Source organism: Sciurus vulgaris, assembly GCF_902686455.1.
Source record: "Sciurus vulgaris genome assembly, chromosome: 8".
In the NCBI taxonomy this organism is placed as follows: Eukaryota; Metazoa; Chordata; class Mammalia; order Rodentia; family Sciuridae; genus Sciurus; species Sciurus vulgaris.
This window is the reverse complement of record NC_136468.1, coordinates 24,233,019-24,249,893: the sequence shown is the minus strand read 5'-3', so window position 1 is coordinate 24,249,893 and position 16,875 is coordinate 24,233,019. Positions and strand designations below refer to the sequence as shown.

At 36.9% G+C, this 16,875-nt stretch overlaps 1 protein-coding gene across 3 annotated transcripts in view; it reads left to right on the top strand.

Annotated features, from left to right (window-relative positions):
• The first annotated feature begins 569 nt into the window (after positions 1 to 569).
• KLHDC10 (kelch domain containing 10) overlaps positions 570 to 16,875 on the top strand; it is a 61,286-nt gene continuing 44,980 nt past the window's right edge. For 2 of the 3 annotated variants that reach the window (XM_079149808.1, XM_079149807.1), the window contains exon 1: positions 570 to 850. In XM_079149808.1, the coding sequence (XP_079005934.1) occupies positions 685 to 850 (166 nt within the window). In that variant the 5' untranslated portion in view covers positions 570 to 684. The remainder of the gene's footprint in view (positions 851 to 16,875) is intronic. The other variant, XM_079149809.1, reaches the window with a different exon arrangement.

The following is a 16,875-nucleotide window of genomic DNA, read 5'->3' as shown; positions in this document are numbered from 1 at the left end:
GCCTGGGGTGTATCTTATATCGGGATTAGTTCAGCTAGTCCCACAGAAAGACAAGAGAAACGATGAAACCCAGGAATATCTCCTTTTTACATTCAAGCTTTGACTCCGCCCCTGAGTTTTCCGCCCTCCGCCAGCAAGCCCTTTGTGTGTGCCAACAGTCAAGGAATGGGCTCTTCTTCTGTAAAGCTGGCAGCAAACTGTGTCGCCCACAAATATGTGTGTCATGTGCATAGCCTGCTTCTGAATGCAATGATTACGGCAGAGTTCCTGCGTCCTAAACATGTCTGGGGTACTGGCGGTCTCTCGGAGCCTTTCGGCAGGCGTGGCCTCGTTCATTCGGGCTTCGATTGGCTCGCCTGATCCCGCAGGAGTCGCGGCGACGCGGGCTTGCTCAGCGCGGTGGATGCGATTGATGAGTGGCTGCTTCTGCCTTTCTCTCTCCACACTTTTTTTTTAGCCATAGCTATGGTTACCACGTCTCTCTCCGCCTCCCTCCACCTACCAAGAAGGCGGCTTCCCATTGGCTCTCTGTCACCAAGGTTGTTAGTCATTGGCCGCTGGTGAGACCGGGCGCTCCCCCTTTCCCTGTCTCCCGGGTCTCTTGAGGAGCCCAGGAAGAAGGCTCCGCTGGTGCCGCCGGGTCAGGGACTGCCGGGACCAGGCTGCGGCAGTCGTTAGCGGGTCATGTCGGCCGCCCAGGGATGGGACAGGAACCGCCGGAGGGGAGGAGGAGCGGCTGGCGGTGGCGGCGGAGGTAGCGGGGCCGGCGGGGGCAGTGGGGGCAGCGGGGGTCGGGGGACTGGACAGCTCAACCGCTTCGTGCAACTCTCCGGGCGGCCGCACCTGCCAGGTGAGTTGTGGGACTGGGTCGTGACAGCTTGCGGGTGCGGCGGGAAGGTGACTGCTGCCTTGTCTTTTCTCCCTGGCTTTCTTTTCCTTGGGAGAAGGAAAAGGAGGCCCCACGCATAGCAGAGAGACTGGGAATCAAAGAAAAGGGAAGGTGTCTTTGAGGTCAGGGAGGGAACCGGAGCACAACGAAGAAAAGTATTTTTGCTCTGTTGAAAGCTTTCTGCGGACAGTTATGCTTCCTTCCAAAAGAGAGACCACTGTCTCGTTGACATTCCCAAATGTTTCGCTTACTCGCTTCCCAGTCTCTTCCCTTTCCGCAGTTCGATCTTGTGGAAGAAAGACTTTGGCGCCTAGCCGTGGAAAATGATGTCAAAAAGAGTGTTAAATTAAGGGGAAAAGACGGAAGAGCATTACAAGGAGTGACTTTGTCTCACACACACACACACACACACACACACACACACACACACACACACACACAAAACAGAAAAGCACCCATGTAAGAGTTAGGTATTCTGAAACGGAAGAAAGGAGTATGTGTGTGTATGGGGTGTTGGGGGGTTGTTCTCTAGGGAGCGTATGGGAAAGAACCAAGAGGATTAGGGAAAACTAGTTGAATTCTTAATATTTTGGAATGTCCAGTGATAGAACGAATAATAGTGTGTAGATTTTAAAGGAGGAAAACGACAATCAAGAGTATACATAGTGACAAAATTTTGCTTTGTCTATGCCATAAGAACAACTGAGAATTGGAAAAATGTACCCAATGTAATAATTTCTCATTCTGGCCTGCAGTACCCTACTTTGAATTGAAACGTTTTAAAAAAACAAAACCAGATCAAGTTATTGCATGTGTGTAGATAGGTTTAAAGAGGTATATTTGTAAGTGAATATTCAGCATAATAGTAGGAAGGTAGGGAATTAAATAAGCACAAAACGTCAAATGTTATATTGGGCAAGCTTATTTTTACCATGAAGAGAACTGTTAGGAATAATGTTGTCTTTAATCATTCACCATGTTTTTTGTGAATCATGTTGAAGTTTATTATATCTATGATGTGTTTCTTTTGCTGATGGGTTTTGAGAACATGGTGGTTTTTCAGTTGTTTGTTACTTACTGTGCCATGTACTTCGGTGTAGTCAAAAATTATTTAACTAATTCGAAGATAACAAAGGGAATTTCACACATTTCAAGAGACAGTTGCCTATGTTTGTGATAGTGTTGTTGATGTGTGCTAGAAATGTACATTATTCCATTTCTCTGTGCCATTAAAATTAAATTGAGGCACTTGTTAATAGTCAAATATATAATATAGCAGGAGTTGAACTTGAAGTGACGTATCAGATTGGGCATCCAGAATTGCCACATATGTAATCTTTAACGTGGAAAAGAAAAAAGGAGAAATCTTTTGACTTATTTCAAATTAATAACAAAACCTGGATTTTGAGCGTTTTAGCTTAGAAGATCAATATCTTCTCAGGGCAAGGACTATTACCAGTTTGCCCTCTACTACTGCAATCTGTAGTTCTACAGTCATGGATTAATTATTATACAGTTTATTTAAAGTGGGCATCAGGTCTCTTAGAACATGGTTGATGCACTTCCCCACTGCCACCACCTGAGGGCAGTGGAAGCCATGATTTCAGATAAGGCCTTAGGTGTGGAGCTATTTCTGCATTCCCTTAGCACACAAGGCCAAGAACAGCTATTTGTCCAGAGGTAAAGGTAAAACGTGCCTAAACTGTGAAAATTAGTGAAGTGGGGTCATCAGTCTCTTCTTTCTGCTTGCTTTACCCTAGCTGACACCTCATTCCTCCTTCCCGATGGCTGTTTTTTCTTCATTCTCAAAATTGGGAAATACCTGATATTTCAATATATAATTTGAAATTCTTTCATACTAATACTTTATTCTCCAAGGTATTACATTTTCAACCTTCTTATTTTTTCTTTGTATTCTATTTTGAGGGATTTCTAAACATTTTAGGTGGTGGGGGAAAGTAGGAATATCTAGGCCTGTTTTATGGAGGACCCTGGAGGTATATAGCTTTTTGCTTTAAGTTACTGTAGGTAACTTTCAGTCTCCTTTAATTTTTAGTCCCATTTTCCATTTCTCATCCTTTTCTACCAAGACTTCTACGCATTGGAAGAACCCATTTTCTTCCTTTCTGCATCTCTACCCTATATCCAGCTCTCCAGGAAACAAAACATGTTCTTCTTGGAGTGTACTAACTCCTTTTCCGTGATAACATCTTTATGCATCAAATTATGCAAACCTGAAACTTGGGCACCCTTGCTAAGATTTTCCTTTCCCTTGCATTTCAGGTGTAATTTCTCAAGTGCCATGTTGCCGTCATCCTTCATTTTAAGTCTCCCACAGTGGATTTCTAAGCAATCTCCCTGCTTCTACTCTTGGCTTCTACTCTTGCCTTCCAATTCATATAGCACACCAGTATCTTGAGAGGGATAAATATATATACATATTTATACACATACATACATACATATGTATTATTTATGTGTATATACAGTTATACACATACGAATACCTCACACTCATATACATGTATAATTGAAAATTCCAAGTATGTTGGCGTTATGTATAAGATGCTGGTGTCTAGTGAATTTGACCAATTCATTTGAAGGTTTAGTTCCTATAGCCCCACTAACTGGACAAGCAGATAAAATCGAATTCTTTAACACGTAAAGTTGTGTAGACGCTGCATCCGTTGTGAAAGCACAAATAATATTTTGTGAAACTGAGCACCCTCCTTGCCTTTCTGCTCCTATATAAAATACGGTGGTGATTATGTATTTGCCCCATAGACTAGGAAATTCATAGCTTCTTAGTCCTGGATAATTAAAATCTCTATGTACTCAGTAAAGAACAGGGAACAGTGCTTTTTGTAGAATAGTATGCAGAGAGTGAGGAAGCTCAGGAGCAAGGAAATCATGGGGCACTTGAATCCATGTTCCTATTATAATTTAATTGTGTGAGTTTGATTAAATGAAATGTATTAGTTGAGAAAACAGTTAAAACATCATGGCCAACATAAGAACTGGAATACTAGCAAAGAGGAGGAAAAATATAACAATTTGTAAAGCTGTGAAAATATAATAATACCGAAGTAATAAGTAATGTATAAGATTCAAATGGTACAAAATAGCATATGGTAAAAGGCAAGTTTTCTTTCTACATTTGACCTTAGCTAATTGGCTTCCTTCCCTAGAAATAAGCAATGATAAATTTCCTGTGTATTTTCCGGAATGGGTGTGTGTGTGTACGCGCGCGCACACACACACACACACACGGGTCTAGGTAGAAAGACTAAGATTTCTTTGTTTGGATGGGCATTTAAAATATTAACAGTCTTGCCAATACAGACAGTGATACAATGAATGTGCCTGCATGTATAGAATTTTGCATGTTAGTCTTAGTCTGTCTTTTTTAGTTGTAGATGGACATGATACCTTTATTTTATGTATTTCTTTATTTTTATGTGGTGCTGAGGACAGAACCCAGTGCCTTATACTTGCTAGGCAAGCGCTCTACCACTGAGCTACAAACCCAGCCCTGAGTCTATCTTTAGGATAAATTCCTAGAAGTACAATTGCTGGGTCAGAAGAGTGTACTTTGATAAGATACCATCAAATTGCCCTCCATAGAAGCTGTGCCAGTTTGTGTTCCACAGTCAGTTTTAAGAACATTGGTGGCTTCCTTGTTCCTTTGATAATGGAGTGGTTGTTGAACCTTTTCTTTCTTTCTTTCTTTTTTTTTTTTTAAATAACCAGTTTAATAGTTTTCTTATCCATCTTTTCAATGAGTATAAAAGCCATATTTGCCTTTATTTATAATGTCTCTTTATATTTTCTTGTCCATTTTTCTTTTTTTATTTTAAATGGAAATTTTACTTATTGATGGATTGAAATGAGGTCTTGCTGTGTTGACCAGGCTGGTCTTCAACTCATGGGCTCAGGTGTTCTTCTGCCTTAGCTTCCTGAATAGTTGGTACTGCAGCCATGTGCCACCGTGTCTAGCTTTCTGTTCTTTTTTTTTTTTTTTTTTTTTTTTTTTCCTGAAATGCTTTCTGTTGTTTATAGGAACTCTTATGTTTTAAGGAAATTAAATCTTCTTAGTTTTTAATATGTGTTGCAGATATTTTACATGAGTTTTTCATTTGTCTTTTAACCCTGTTTGTGTATATTTTCAGCAGAAACTTGAGAATGTAATTAAATTTATCAATGTTTTTCACTTTTTAAAGTGTTGCATCATAAGAAAGATCTTCCCCATTTCAATATTATTTCTAAAAATTAAAATGAATATTCTTGTTTTTTTCTTGACACTTAGATAATTTTATTTTTAAGTTAGAAAATGTACAAATATAAGTTAAGTATTAGGAATAGGAATCCAATCTTTTTTTTCAGATATCTACCCAGTTATCACAGTATCCTATATTAAATGACCTCACTTTTTCCTACTCATTTGAAATCTTGTCTATAGGGAGACTTTATTCCTATTATTGAACTTTATTCTACTTCTCAGAGTTCTAGTTCTAGAAGTTTTTCTTATTTTCCTTTTTTTTTTTTTTTTTGCCGTGTGGGGGATTGAATAGTTTTTCTTATTTTCCAGTAAAACTTAGACTTAGGTAATTATGCCCCCCACATCCTGATTTTTCTCTTTTTCCTTGAGATGGTGTCTCATTATGTTGCTCAGGCTGGACTGGTCTTGTTCTTGGGCTTAAATAATCCTCCTGCCTTAGCTTCCCAAGTACTGGAACCATAGGCATAAGTCACTATACTGGTAACTCTGTGGGTATTTTGTTGATAGTGCATTATGTTTATAGATTGATTCAGAAATAGTTAATATTGTTTTGAGGTTCAAGTTCATTTCTTTAAGTCTTCTTTTGCATCCCTTAATAACTTTTTTTTTTAATGAGGCATCTTGTTAGGTTGCCCAGGCTGGTCTGAAACCCCCGGACTCAAGTGTTCCTTTTGCTTCAGCCTCCCGAGTGCTGGCAGTACAGCCATGTGCCACTATCCCTCTTTCCTCAGTAACATTTAAGGTTTTGTGAGTTTTCTTCACATATTTATACATGTATTCTTTGGTACTTGATCCTTTTTGTTCTTCTTATTTGTTTTTTTGTCTTTTTTTTTTTTTTTTTTTTTTTGGTAGTTGGCATTGAATTTAGGGGGGCTGCAGCCCCAAGCTACCCTCCCAGTACTTGTGTGTGTGTGTGTGAGTGTGTATGTGTGAGAGAGAGAGAGAGAGAGAGAGTTGCTGAGGATGGCCTTGAACTAGCGATCCTCAGGTCTAGGGAATCACTGGGATTACAGGCATGGTACCACACCCAGCCTTTTCGTTGTTGTTATTGTAAGTGGAGTTTCTATTTCTGTTACCGTTTATATGATTGTTGGAATATGGGAAAGCTACCAATTTCTTTTTTTATCTTTTTTTTCAAGGCTATCAATGTCTAAGTATTAATTTTATACTGTTGGAATTCTGATATTATGTGTAACGGTTTCCAAGCTGTTTTTCAAAATAAAAACAGTGGCAGTTAAATAATCATATCATATCAAATAATAATTAATCTTTCCAATTTTTATATTTATTTCCTTCTTTTGTCAAATTGATTTGGCTATTTCATTTCAAAAATATTAAATAAGATACTAGTAGACTTTTTTCCTGACTTCTGTAGGATGCTTTTATTGCTTTCATATTAAGATTAGATCTAGATCTACCTTTGAATTGAAGTGCATGTATTTTTATCATGTTAAAAGTATTCATCGGGGGCTAGGGACATAGCTCAGGTGGTAGAGTGATTGCTTAGCATGCACAAGAACGTGGGTTCAATCCCCAGCACCACCACACACACACAAAAAAGTATTCAACCATTATTTTATTTTATTTATTTATTTATTTTTGCAGGGCCTTGTGCTTATGAGGCAAGCACTCTACCAACTGAGCTATCTCCCTAGCCCCTCAACCGTTATTTTAAAAGTTTTCTTTTTTTAAATGGAATAAATTTTTCCAATGCCTTTTCACAATTTATGGGAATTATTGTGTAATTTTTTCCCTTTTTTTTGCATTGAATTGTTCTAAGGGATTTATTGTTACTGAACTATATCCTTGCATTCCTGAATGAACTGCATTGTCACAGTGTATTACTATTTTAAATGTGCTGCTGGGTTTCCTTTGCTAAACTGAGAAATTTTACGTCACTCCTTATAACCTGAATTGCTATTTTTAGTTTTATTTTTGTTGGATTATGCTGTTTTCATGGAAATTATCTCAGCGCTTTCTTTTTCTGTGTCCCCCCCCCCCCCCCCCCCCCCCCCGTTTAAATGTTATTAAAGTTAAAGGTTTGGTTAAAGTCTCTTTGTAATCATTTGACCCTTGTGTTTTTTGTGGGAGGCAGTAGTAGCTGTTGGATAATTATATCTACTTCTATGATAATGTAGCTGCTTACAATTTTTAAGTTTGGGAGAGTCTTTGATAATTCATAGTATCCTAGAAAATTATCCATTTCATCCAAATTTTCAAAACTGTGTGAAGTTGAGCAAGGTATTCTTTTATGATTTTAAAAAAATTGCAGGGCTGGGGTTGTGGCTCAGTGGGAGAGCACTTGCCTAGCATGTGTGAGGCACTGGGTTTGATTCTCAGCACTGCATGTAAATAAAAAATAAAGGTTCATTGACAACTAAAAAAAAATTTCATATGTCTGATTATGAGGCTTAACATTTTTATAACCAGATTTTAGATTTTTAAAATTTAGTTCTATTTTTTCTCTTATTAACACTTTCTTTCATTGTTTTAAATCCTTCCTTTAGTTTTTTATAGGTTTATTTTGTGGTGGTTTTCCTTTGTGGTACTAGGGATCTAACCAGGGTCTCATGCACATGAGGCAAGTGCTCTACCACCAAACTGTATCCCCAGTCCTCATAGTGGTTTTTGATTTGTATTTTTCTTGTGGCTAATGATATTAAGCATCTTGATATTGACCACTTGCTAGCTGTTTGTGTGGTTGATTTCCTTGTTGGAAAAATGTCCATTCAGATCCTATGTCAATTTTTAATTAGGTTGTTTTGTTGTTACAAGAGTTCTTTATATATTCAGGTACAGGACCCTTGTCATATATATAATATGTAAATATTTTCTCCCATTCTGCAGTTCTTTTTCTTAATTGTGTCCTTTGAAGCACAAAGGAGTTTAATTTTGATGAAGTCTAGTATAGTATTGCATTTTTTTGTTGCTCATATTTTTGGTGTCCTAGGAGTCTTTTGCCAAATACAAGGTCACAAAGACTTATCCCTATGTTTTTCTCTAAGAGTTTTATAGTTTTGCTGTTACATTTATGTCTTTGATCCATTTTGAATTAGCTTTTATATTTGGCATGATGTGTAAGTTTATCCCAATTGCCTATCTAATTGTTCCAGCAAAAGATCTTCTTTCTTTCCCCTTCTAATGGTCTTGCCACCCTTGTGAAAAATCAGTTGACCTTAAAAGCATGAGTTTACTTCTGGACTCTTGATTGTATTCCATTGTTCTATATGTGTACTTGTGTGCCTGTACCATGCTGCCTCAATTATTGTTGCTTTGTAGTAAGTTTTAAAATTAGGAATTATGAGTCTTACTATTTTATCCTTCTTTTAAAGCATCATTTTAGCTATTATGGATACTTTTCAATTCCCCATAAATTTAAGAATCATCTTGTTATATTATACAAAGAAATCAGTTGAGATTCTGATAGGAATTGCATTGGATCTTTAGATATATTTGGAAAATATTGCCATTTTGATCATGAACATGAGATATTTCTCCATTTATTAAGATATTCTTTAATTTCTTTCAACAGCATTTTCTATTTTCAGAGTCTGTTGATATTTTGCTTGCTTTTTTCAATCCTACTGTCCATGTCCCTTACTGTTTTCGAAAGTGTATGCACTTCTTTTGTGTTACTTCCAATAAAGATTTCATTTCTGTATTGATTGAATTTTTCTCTTCCTTTTCCTTTCTGCTCTCTGACTGCTTATATTCACCCCCCCCCCCTTTTTTTTTTCTTTTGGCAGGGAAGCCTGGGAATGAACCCTGTTGTGCCTTACCTCTGAGCTACACCCCCAAACCCCTTTTATTTTGAGACAGGATCTCACTAAGTTGCTTAGGGTCTCATTAAGTTGCTGAGACTAGCCTCGAACTTGTGATCCTCCTTCCTTAGCCTGGGTTTCTGGGATTACAGGCATGCCTAATTTCTTTCTCTTGTCTATCTTCCTTGCGTTAGAATCTCTTTAAGTAATTTCTGCACTTGAGGTGTTATTAATTTTGGTAAAGCTTACTGTCTCCCACTTCCTACCACCACTATTATAAAAGGAATACAAACTCATTACTAAATATGAAAAATATAGAAAAACTGAAACCAGGGGAAATTATCCATAGTATATCAACATGTTGATATTTTATTTTCCTTTTAGTTCTTTACTAGTGAATTACTGAATACTATATAAATAATTGCATATCACAATAGGTGCTTGAGATTCTCTTAAAACTGTTCAATACATAATGAGGCTTGTTTATGTTTTCTGTTATTTTATTGATGGAATCTTTCTCCTCAAGTTTTCAGTATGAATGACCTTTTGTTTTTTCTTCTAGTTGATAACCTATTTTACTTCTCTCTTCATAGACAAGCTTTCAGACAGAACAGACTTTGTCGATTGCTTCAATTTCTTTGATATCTTCTCTTCAACAAAGAAGATCATAGGCTTACTTGAAGTCTCATCTTTCCACTTAGGTGCTCTTCTTTAATCCAGTAGATGCCTCTTGTCTTCATCCCAACCAATTTCTCTAGAATTTGATTTTATCTACTTCCTTTTCTGGACCCTGGGATCACACTGTAATTAGACAAAATTCCCACTCATAAAGAGCTCTTAGGTATCTTTTTGTTAATTGTGTGAGTTTAATTTAATTACATTAATTATTATTATTATTGTTATTATTATTTTGGTACTGGGGATTGAACCCGGGAGTGCTCAACCATTGAACCATATCCCCAGCCCTTTTTATTTTTATTTTGACACAGGATCTCATTAAGTTGCTGAGGGCCTCACTATGTTAAACTTGTGATCCGCCTGCCTCAGCCTCCTGAGCTGCTGGGATTACAGTCTTGCATCACTGCTCCTAGCTGCTGCTTCTTTTTTTTTAACTTTAAAAAAAATTTTTTTTAGTTGTAGATGAACACAGTACCTTTATTTATTTGTGTGGTGCTGAGGATCAAACCCAGTGCCCCACACATGCCAGGCAAGCGCTCTACCACCGAGCCACAACCCCAACCCTGCACCTAGCTTCTTAGTTATCTTTTTATCTCTTCAACTTCCCATTCGTTTTCCTTTATCTGCCCCTTCATAATGGAATCCAACAGTATATCTTTTTCATTTGTTTGTTTTCCATTCTTACTCTTTTATTTTCCCTGAATGAATCATTAATACCCTGATAATGCCCAAATGTGTTTCCAACTCATATTTCTCTTCTGGCTGTTGGCCAATGAATGGCCATTACACATTTCCACCAAAAGACTAATAAGTACTTAAATCCAGCATGTCCAGAAAACAATTTTGTGTTTCCTGTCAAACCTGTTCTTCCTCTGCTTCTTATCCTGACTAATGTTTTAATAGCTACATCATCAATTTAGTGAGTCAAACCAGAAACCTGGGAATCATATTAGATTCCTTTCTTTTACTCACCTCTTATCCAGCTTAGTCAAAAAGATTTGTTGATTTTTTCCTCCCTACCCTAACTCTTTCCTTTGTCCCTTTCTATCTTTCCAATCTTATCATTTATGTTTTTGTTTCCTGCAATACTGGGGATTGAGCCCAGGATCTTGCACATACTAGACAAGCACTTACCACTGAGCTACATCCCCAGCCCTTTTATTTTACCCGGAGACAGGATCCAGCTATTTCCAAGGTTGGCCTTAAACTTGGAATCCTTCCAATTAGTTGGAGTTACAGGTGTGCCACTATAACTGGCTTATGTCTTTCATTTTATATTTGATCTACATAGAAGAATTTGCAATTAGAGTGCCATCCTCCTAATTGTCTTCCAAGATTCACCCACAAGTCCTTTCAATTTATACAGCATATTTTGTCATTTCTCTTTTAATACAAGTAGTTTATTGAGTAGTTACTGAAGCTCTATTTTGAGGTATTTTATAAGCATTAACTTATTTAATCCACATTATTTTGTGAGGTAAACAACTTTTACCTTTTTATGAAGAGGAAACTGAGACTTAGAGAAGCTCCCTAACTTGCTCAAAGTTAGCTTTGTAGCTAATAGATGTCAGATTTAGGATTCACACCCAGTCCACTAGCCGTTAAAGCCCATGCTAGGAGCTGGGGAGTAGCTTAGTGGTAGAGCACTTGCCTAGCATGCACAAGGCCCTGGGTTCAATTCCTGCCACTGCAAAAAGAAAAAGAAAGAAAGAAAACCCACAGTATTCTGCCTCTTCTTTAGGCCATCACTTTGTTTTGTTTATAAAAAGGATCATAGTATGGAGCTGGGGCTATAGCTTAGTTGGTGGAGTGCTTGCCTCGAAGCACAAGGCCCTAGGTTCAATCCCCAGCACCGCAAAAAGATTATGGTACTTACCCTGAGTTATAATTATTTTTAGGGGGCTTATCTGCTTACTAGTTATAGGATCCTTAAAGCAAAAAATAATGTCTTCCTTTCTGTGAATACCACCTAACTTGTAGCAAACTTTTATTAAATATTAATTGGATAAGTTAGTAATTGTCAATTTCTACAGTTATCCTTGAAAGAGAATGCAGCTTAGGTTATTTTACATTATGTAAATCTATTTTATTTCTTACCTTGGAATTTAGTACATACAGTGTTTACATGGCTTTTCAAATACTCTCAAAATTTTTGAAGTGCAATTTTAGGGACTGAGGGTATTACTCAGTGGTAGATAGAGCTTGTGCTTAGAGTGTGTGAGGCCCTGAGTTCAATCTCTAGCACTAAGAAAAATAAAAGTACAATTTTATGTTGCATATTATCATAAATTGTTGTGCCATCCTTCCATCTTGCCTTGATTTCATTTCCTCCTGCTTTTTCAGAAAATTTACATTATAATTACTTTTTTGTTCAATATTTTTCAACCTCTTTCTCTCCACTGAATTTTTCCTGTAGCATCCAAGCTTAAGTTTTCTCTCCTCTGATCTCTTTTGTACAGCTAAATTCATGAAAGCATTGCCTAGAATTGCTGTCTTCATTTGTCATACCCTCTGCATTACTTGTGTGTGTCACAGATAACTTATGTGTGACAAATCAAGTGGATGTTTTAATATCGCCATCTGACTTGATCTCTTTTTACTATGTAACATCCTTTCCCCCTGGTTTCCCTGGTATCAGGTCTGGTTTTCTTTTTATGCGTCTGACCTTACATCTTTGGTCTTCTTTTAGCTCTTGCTCTTCTACAAGACTTTTATGCATTAAGAGTTCTCAAATCTTGGACCTATGTCCCTACTGTTCTCTTTACAGCTTATTTGAGGTGTTCTCTTCTAAATCCATAATTTAAAATTTCATTCATATACCATGTCCCTTTTTAACTTCTGCCAAAATCTCTTAAGTGCCATGTACTTATATCCCTTGTGTTCAGTTGGTCTGAAACTGAAATTTGTGATCTTTCTTTACTGTAATATTTATTGTGATATTTATTGTGATATTTCTTTATTGTAAAGGTGTGTGGTCCATTGATATCTCTCTTGCTTTTCTTGATCCAGGGCCTGGTACTTGCAAGGCAAGTACTCTACCAACTGAGCTATATCTCCAGCCCTGATTTACATTTTTAAAAACTTCCTCTGGCTGCTAGATGGTGAATGGATTGTAGCAAATGATGAAGATGAAGCATGGAGGCCATTTAGGAGACTTGTGGGATTCTAAAAAGATGGTGGTGGTTTGGACTAAGATACATTGTATAGGTGGTGAAAAAAGTGGTTGGATATGAAATATATTTTGAAAGTAACATTAGCAGAATTTTCTGTGAAATATGAATGAGAAGAATCACAATGACTCCCAAGGTTTGTCTTGAGCAATTAGATGGGTGATAGTGTCCTCATATGAGATTGCAATGACTGAATAGAACAGGATTATGGGAGTAAGTCAAGATTTTTGTTTTAGTTTTGTTAAGCTTGAGATGCTTACTTGACCTCCAAGTAGAGGATACCAGTAGCAATTTTCATATAACCCAGACTCAAGGGAAATGTGGAAGCTTGAATATAAAATCTGATATTATTAGCATACAGATGATATTTTAAACCATTGGACTGGATGAGATCATCAAGGGTGATTTTTTAAAAATTGTGCATAAAACTATAACTCTTGAAATTGAGAAGGAAATGAGAAGCAAGCAAAAGACTTGAGTAAGACAGGAGAAAGGCTCGGACTCCTTGGTTTCATAGATGCTGAGAGAAGAAAGTATTTCAGGAAAGATGGAGAGGTCACTTTGTCAGATATGCCTGAAAACTTGAGGAAGATAAAGTTCTAAAATGGTGGACTCTATTACTAATAGTACAGTACTGTAGGTTATCACTACGAGTATTGTAGGCTTTTATAGATTGACTCAGATATATTAACTATTTACAGCATGGGAAAATATATTCAGATTTTCAGAATGACAACTGACAAAATAATTTTGAATTTAGAAATGCAGCCTAATTTTTAATAGCCTGTATACCTTGTTTTTGTTGGCATTGGGAATTGAACCCAGGGCTTCATGCATGCCCTCTACTACTGAGCCACATCCCCAGCTCTTTTAAATTTTTATTTTGAGACAGGGTCTTGCTAAATTGCCCAGGCTGACCCCCTGCATGCCTGGCCTCCCTCTTCTTTTTTTTTTTTTTTATTTTTTTTATTTTTTTTGGTACCAGGGCATTTTGAACCCAAAGGCATTAACCTCTGAGCAACATCCCCAGCCCTTTTTATTTTTTACTTTGAGACAGGGTCTTGCTAAGATGCTTAGGGATTTGCTAAGTTGCTGAGGCTGACTTTGAACTTGCTTCTCCTGCCTCAGCCTCCTGGGCCACTGGTATTCCAGATGTGTGCCTCTGTGCCCAGCCTCCTTCATCTATTTTTAAGACCGCCTCCCCTCCTTTTAAAAAATGACTTTAGTGGTTTTAAAACCTTAGTATCTTTAGTCTTTACCTTTTACACTGGGCAACTTGTAAAACTTAAAGGTAATGTTCTTTTAAATATGTAAATATGACTTCCTGTTATTGAACTCATCCTGTTTACCCCCTAAAATTTTTTTCATCAGTTTTTTAAAACTGAAAGACATTATGTAAACATGATAAAATCATATAGTATGTAAGGGGGGATGCATCTGTTCCATCTGAGATCCCTTGTTCTCTAGTCTTTGTCCCCAGAAGTATCATCTGTTAGAGTTTCTGGTCTATCTTTCCAAAACTATAATTTATATATGTATTCATATGCATGTGTTACCTTTATTTTTAAACAAATTAGAGTACTTTAGGTATTCTTTCTATATCCTTATTTTAAACTTAAAAATGTATTTTGGGAATTGTTCTGCATTAGCACATTTATAATTATCTCATTCTTCATGGCTGAAAGTATTGTGTTATATGGATGTACTATAATTTACCAGCCACTCAGTTGATAGATATTTAGATTATTTCTTGTTTCTGCTATTTAAAAATATCACTGCAATGCATGGTGATAAATATTGACAACTTGCCCTTTAATATCTGTGTTTTAAAAGTGTATTTCAGATTATAGAACTTTAAAACATATTTATCTCTTTGTTTTATTCAACTTTCTCATCCAGCTTGTCTTTTAGTTCTTATGTTTATTTCCCCTAATAATATTAGTTAGGCACTTTCATATTTACATATAACCTGTTAATGGTTAGATACTACTTTTGTTCCTGTTGTTTACAGATAAGGAAGTCCAGGCAAAGGATAAGACTTTGTCCAATGACATGTAGCTATCAAGGGACAGAAACCAGGCAGAGTGTGGTTCTAAAGTCCTTGTGCAGTAGTTGCACTCTGCTGCCCTCTTCTCTGTTCCCTTTTCTTTTTTCTTATTCTTTTCTTTTTTGATGCCTGGGATTGAACAGGGCCCTTTACCACTGAGCTACATGCCCAGTCTTTCTTTTGTTTTGAAATAAGTTCTCATTAAGTTGATGGGAGTCTCACCAAGTTGTTGAGGCTGGCCTTGAACTTAGAGACAGGGTCTTGTTGAGTTGCTTAGGACATTACTAAGTTGTTGAGGGTGGCTTTGAACTCAGGATCTTCCTGCCTTAGCCTCCCCCAGTAACTGGGATTACAGGTATGGACTACTGAGCCCAGCTTCTTTCCTTTTGTATTCTGTATTCCTCATTAAATTTGCTTCAGGCTTTATCTAAGATATGAACATCGAATTGTCTGTAAGACTACAGAGTAAAGAAAGAGAAGCATGAGATTATAAATAATCTTTGGAGTTGAATGATGCTATTTCTTGAGTTGTTTCCCTTTTTACACACAGTAGCTCCTTGCCATATGGTTTCATTAACAAACTGTCAGCTCAATTAATTTGAACCAGATATGTAATTGATCAAATGCTAACCACAAATATCTTGGTGTCACATAAAACAAATTACTTAAAAACATGTATAAACTTGAATATGAAATTTTGAATGTATATACTGAACTTGATATGTTAGGGTGAGATAAAGTATATTTAGCTTTTACACACACATATAGGAAACATAGAAAATAATTCAGGAATGTAGCTTATTAAAATTACATTAAAAATATGGGGGGTTCCAGGCATGGTGGCACACAACCTGCAATCTTAGTGACCTGAGAGTTAGAGCCGGGAGGACTAAAGTTTGAAGCCAGCCTTGCAACTTAGTGATACTCTGTCTCAAAAAATAAAATGGGTTGGAGATGTGGCTCAGTGGTTAAGCACCACTAGGTTCAATACCCTGTACCAAAAACAAAAAAATCTTTTTGGAGTTGCTGGAAATGGTGGCAAAAATTTTTTGGACATAAATTGTGATTTTAAGTCAAACTTGCCTGTGAATTTATAGAAAAAACACTTTAATGCTGCAATGTAAGTATGAAATGTTATCTTTTGAAATTCTTACTTGAGAGTAAATGATAGATATTTCTCCTCCTCCTCCTCCTTCTCTTCCTTCTTCTTCTTCTTCTTTTCCTTCTTCTCCTTCTTCTTCTCCTTCTTCTCCTTCTTTCTTCTTTCTTCTTCTTCTTTTCATAGTGGGTGGGAATAGAGTGTTAATATGTTGCCCAGAGTGGCCTAGAACGTGAGATCCTCCTGCCTCAACCTCCTGTGTAGCTAGGATTACAGGTATAGGCCACCGCCCCCAACTGAAAAATAGTATTACCTGAATGTAATACTCCATTTGGATGACTTCCTAGAAATCACGTCTACTTTGGTGGTTTTCATGTATTTTTTTCTTTTTTGCAGTACTGGGGATTGAACCCAGGTCACTGTACCACTGACCATCTACAATCCTTTTTATTTATTTATTCTTTGAGGGTTTCACTGAGTTGCCCAGATTGACCTCCTCGCTGAAGTAGCTGGAATTACAGTTGTGTATTACAGTGCACGGCATCATATTTGACATATTTTTAGTTTTATATTGAAGATATTCTTACTGACTCTTTGCTTTTTTCATAACAATTATTATGAATCCTGCTTATTTTTTCAATAATTATACCTTTTAAAGTTTTTAAAATATCAGAAGTTAAAAATTTGTTTTTGGGCTGGGGAGATAGCTCAGCTGGTAAAGTGCTTGCTTCGCCAAGCACAAGGCCCTGGGTTCAATCCCCAGCACCAAAAAAAAAAAAAAAAAAAAAAAAAAAAAAAAAAAAAAAAAAAAAATTGCTATTAAATAGTGATTATTTAATTGCTTTTTACAGGATTTAATCCTGGACAAGTTCTCGTTGCCTTTGGTCAGGTCTAGGGTATTCTCTTGTAAAGTATTGCATTTCCCAGCAGAAAATGGTGACCTGAAAGAAGA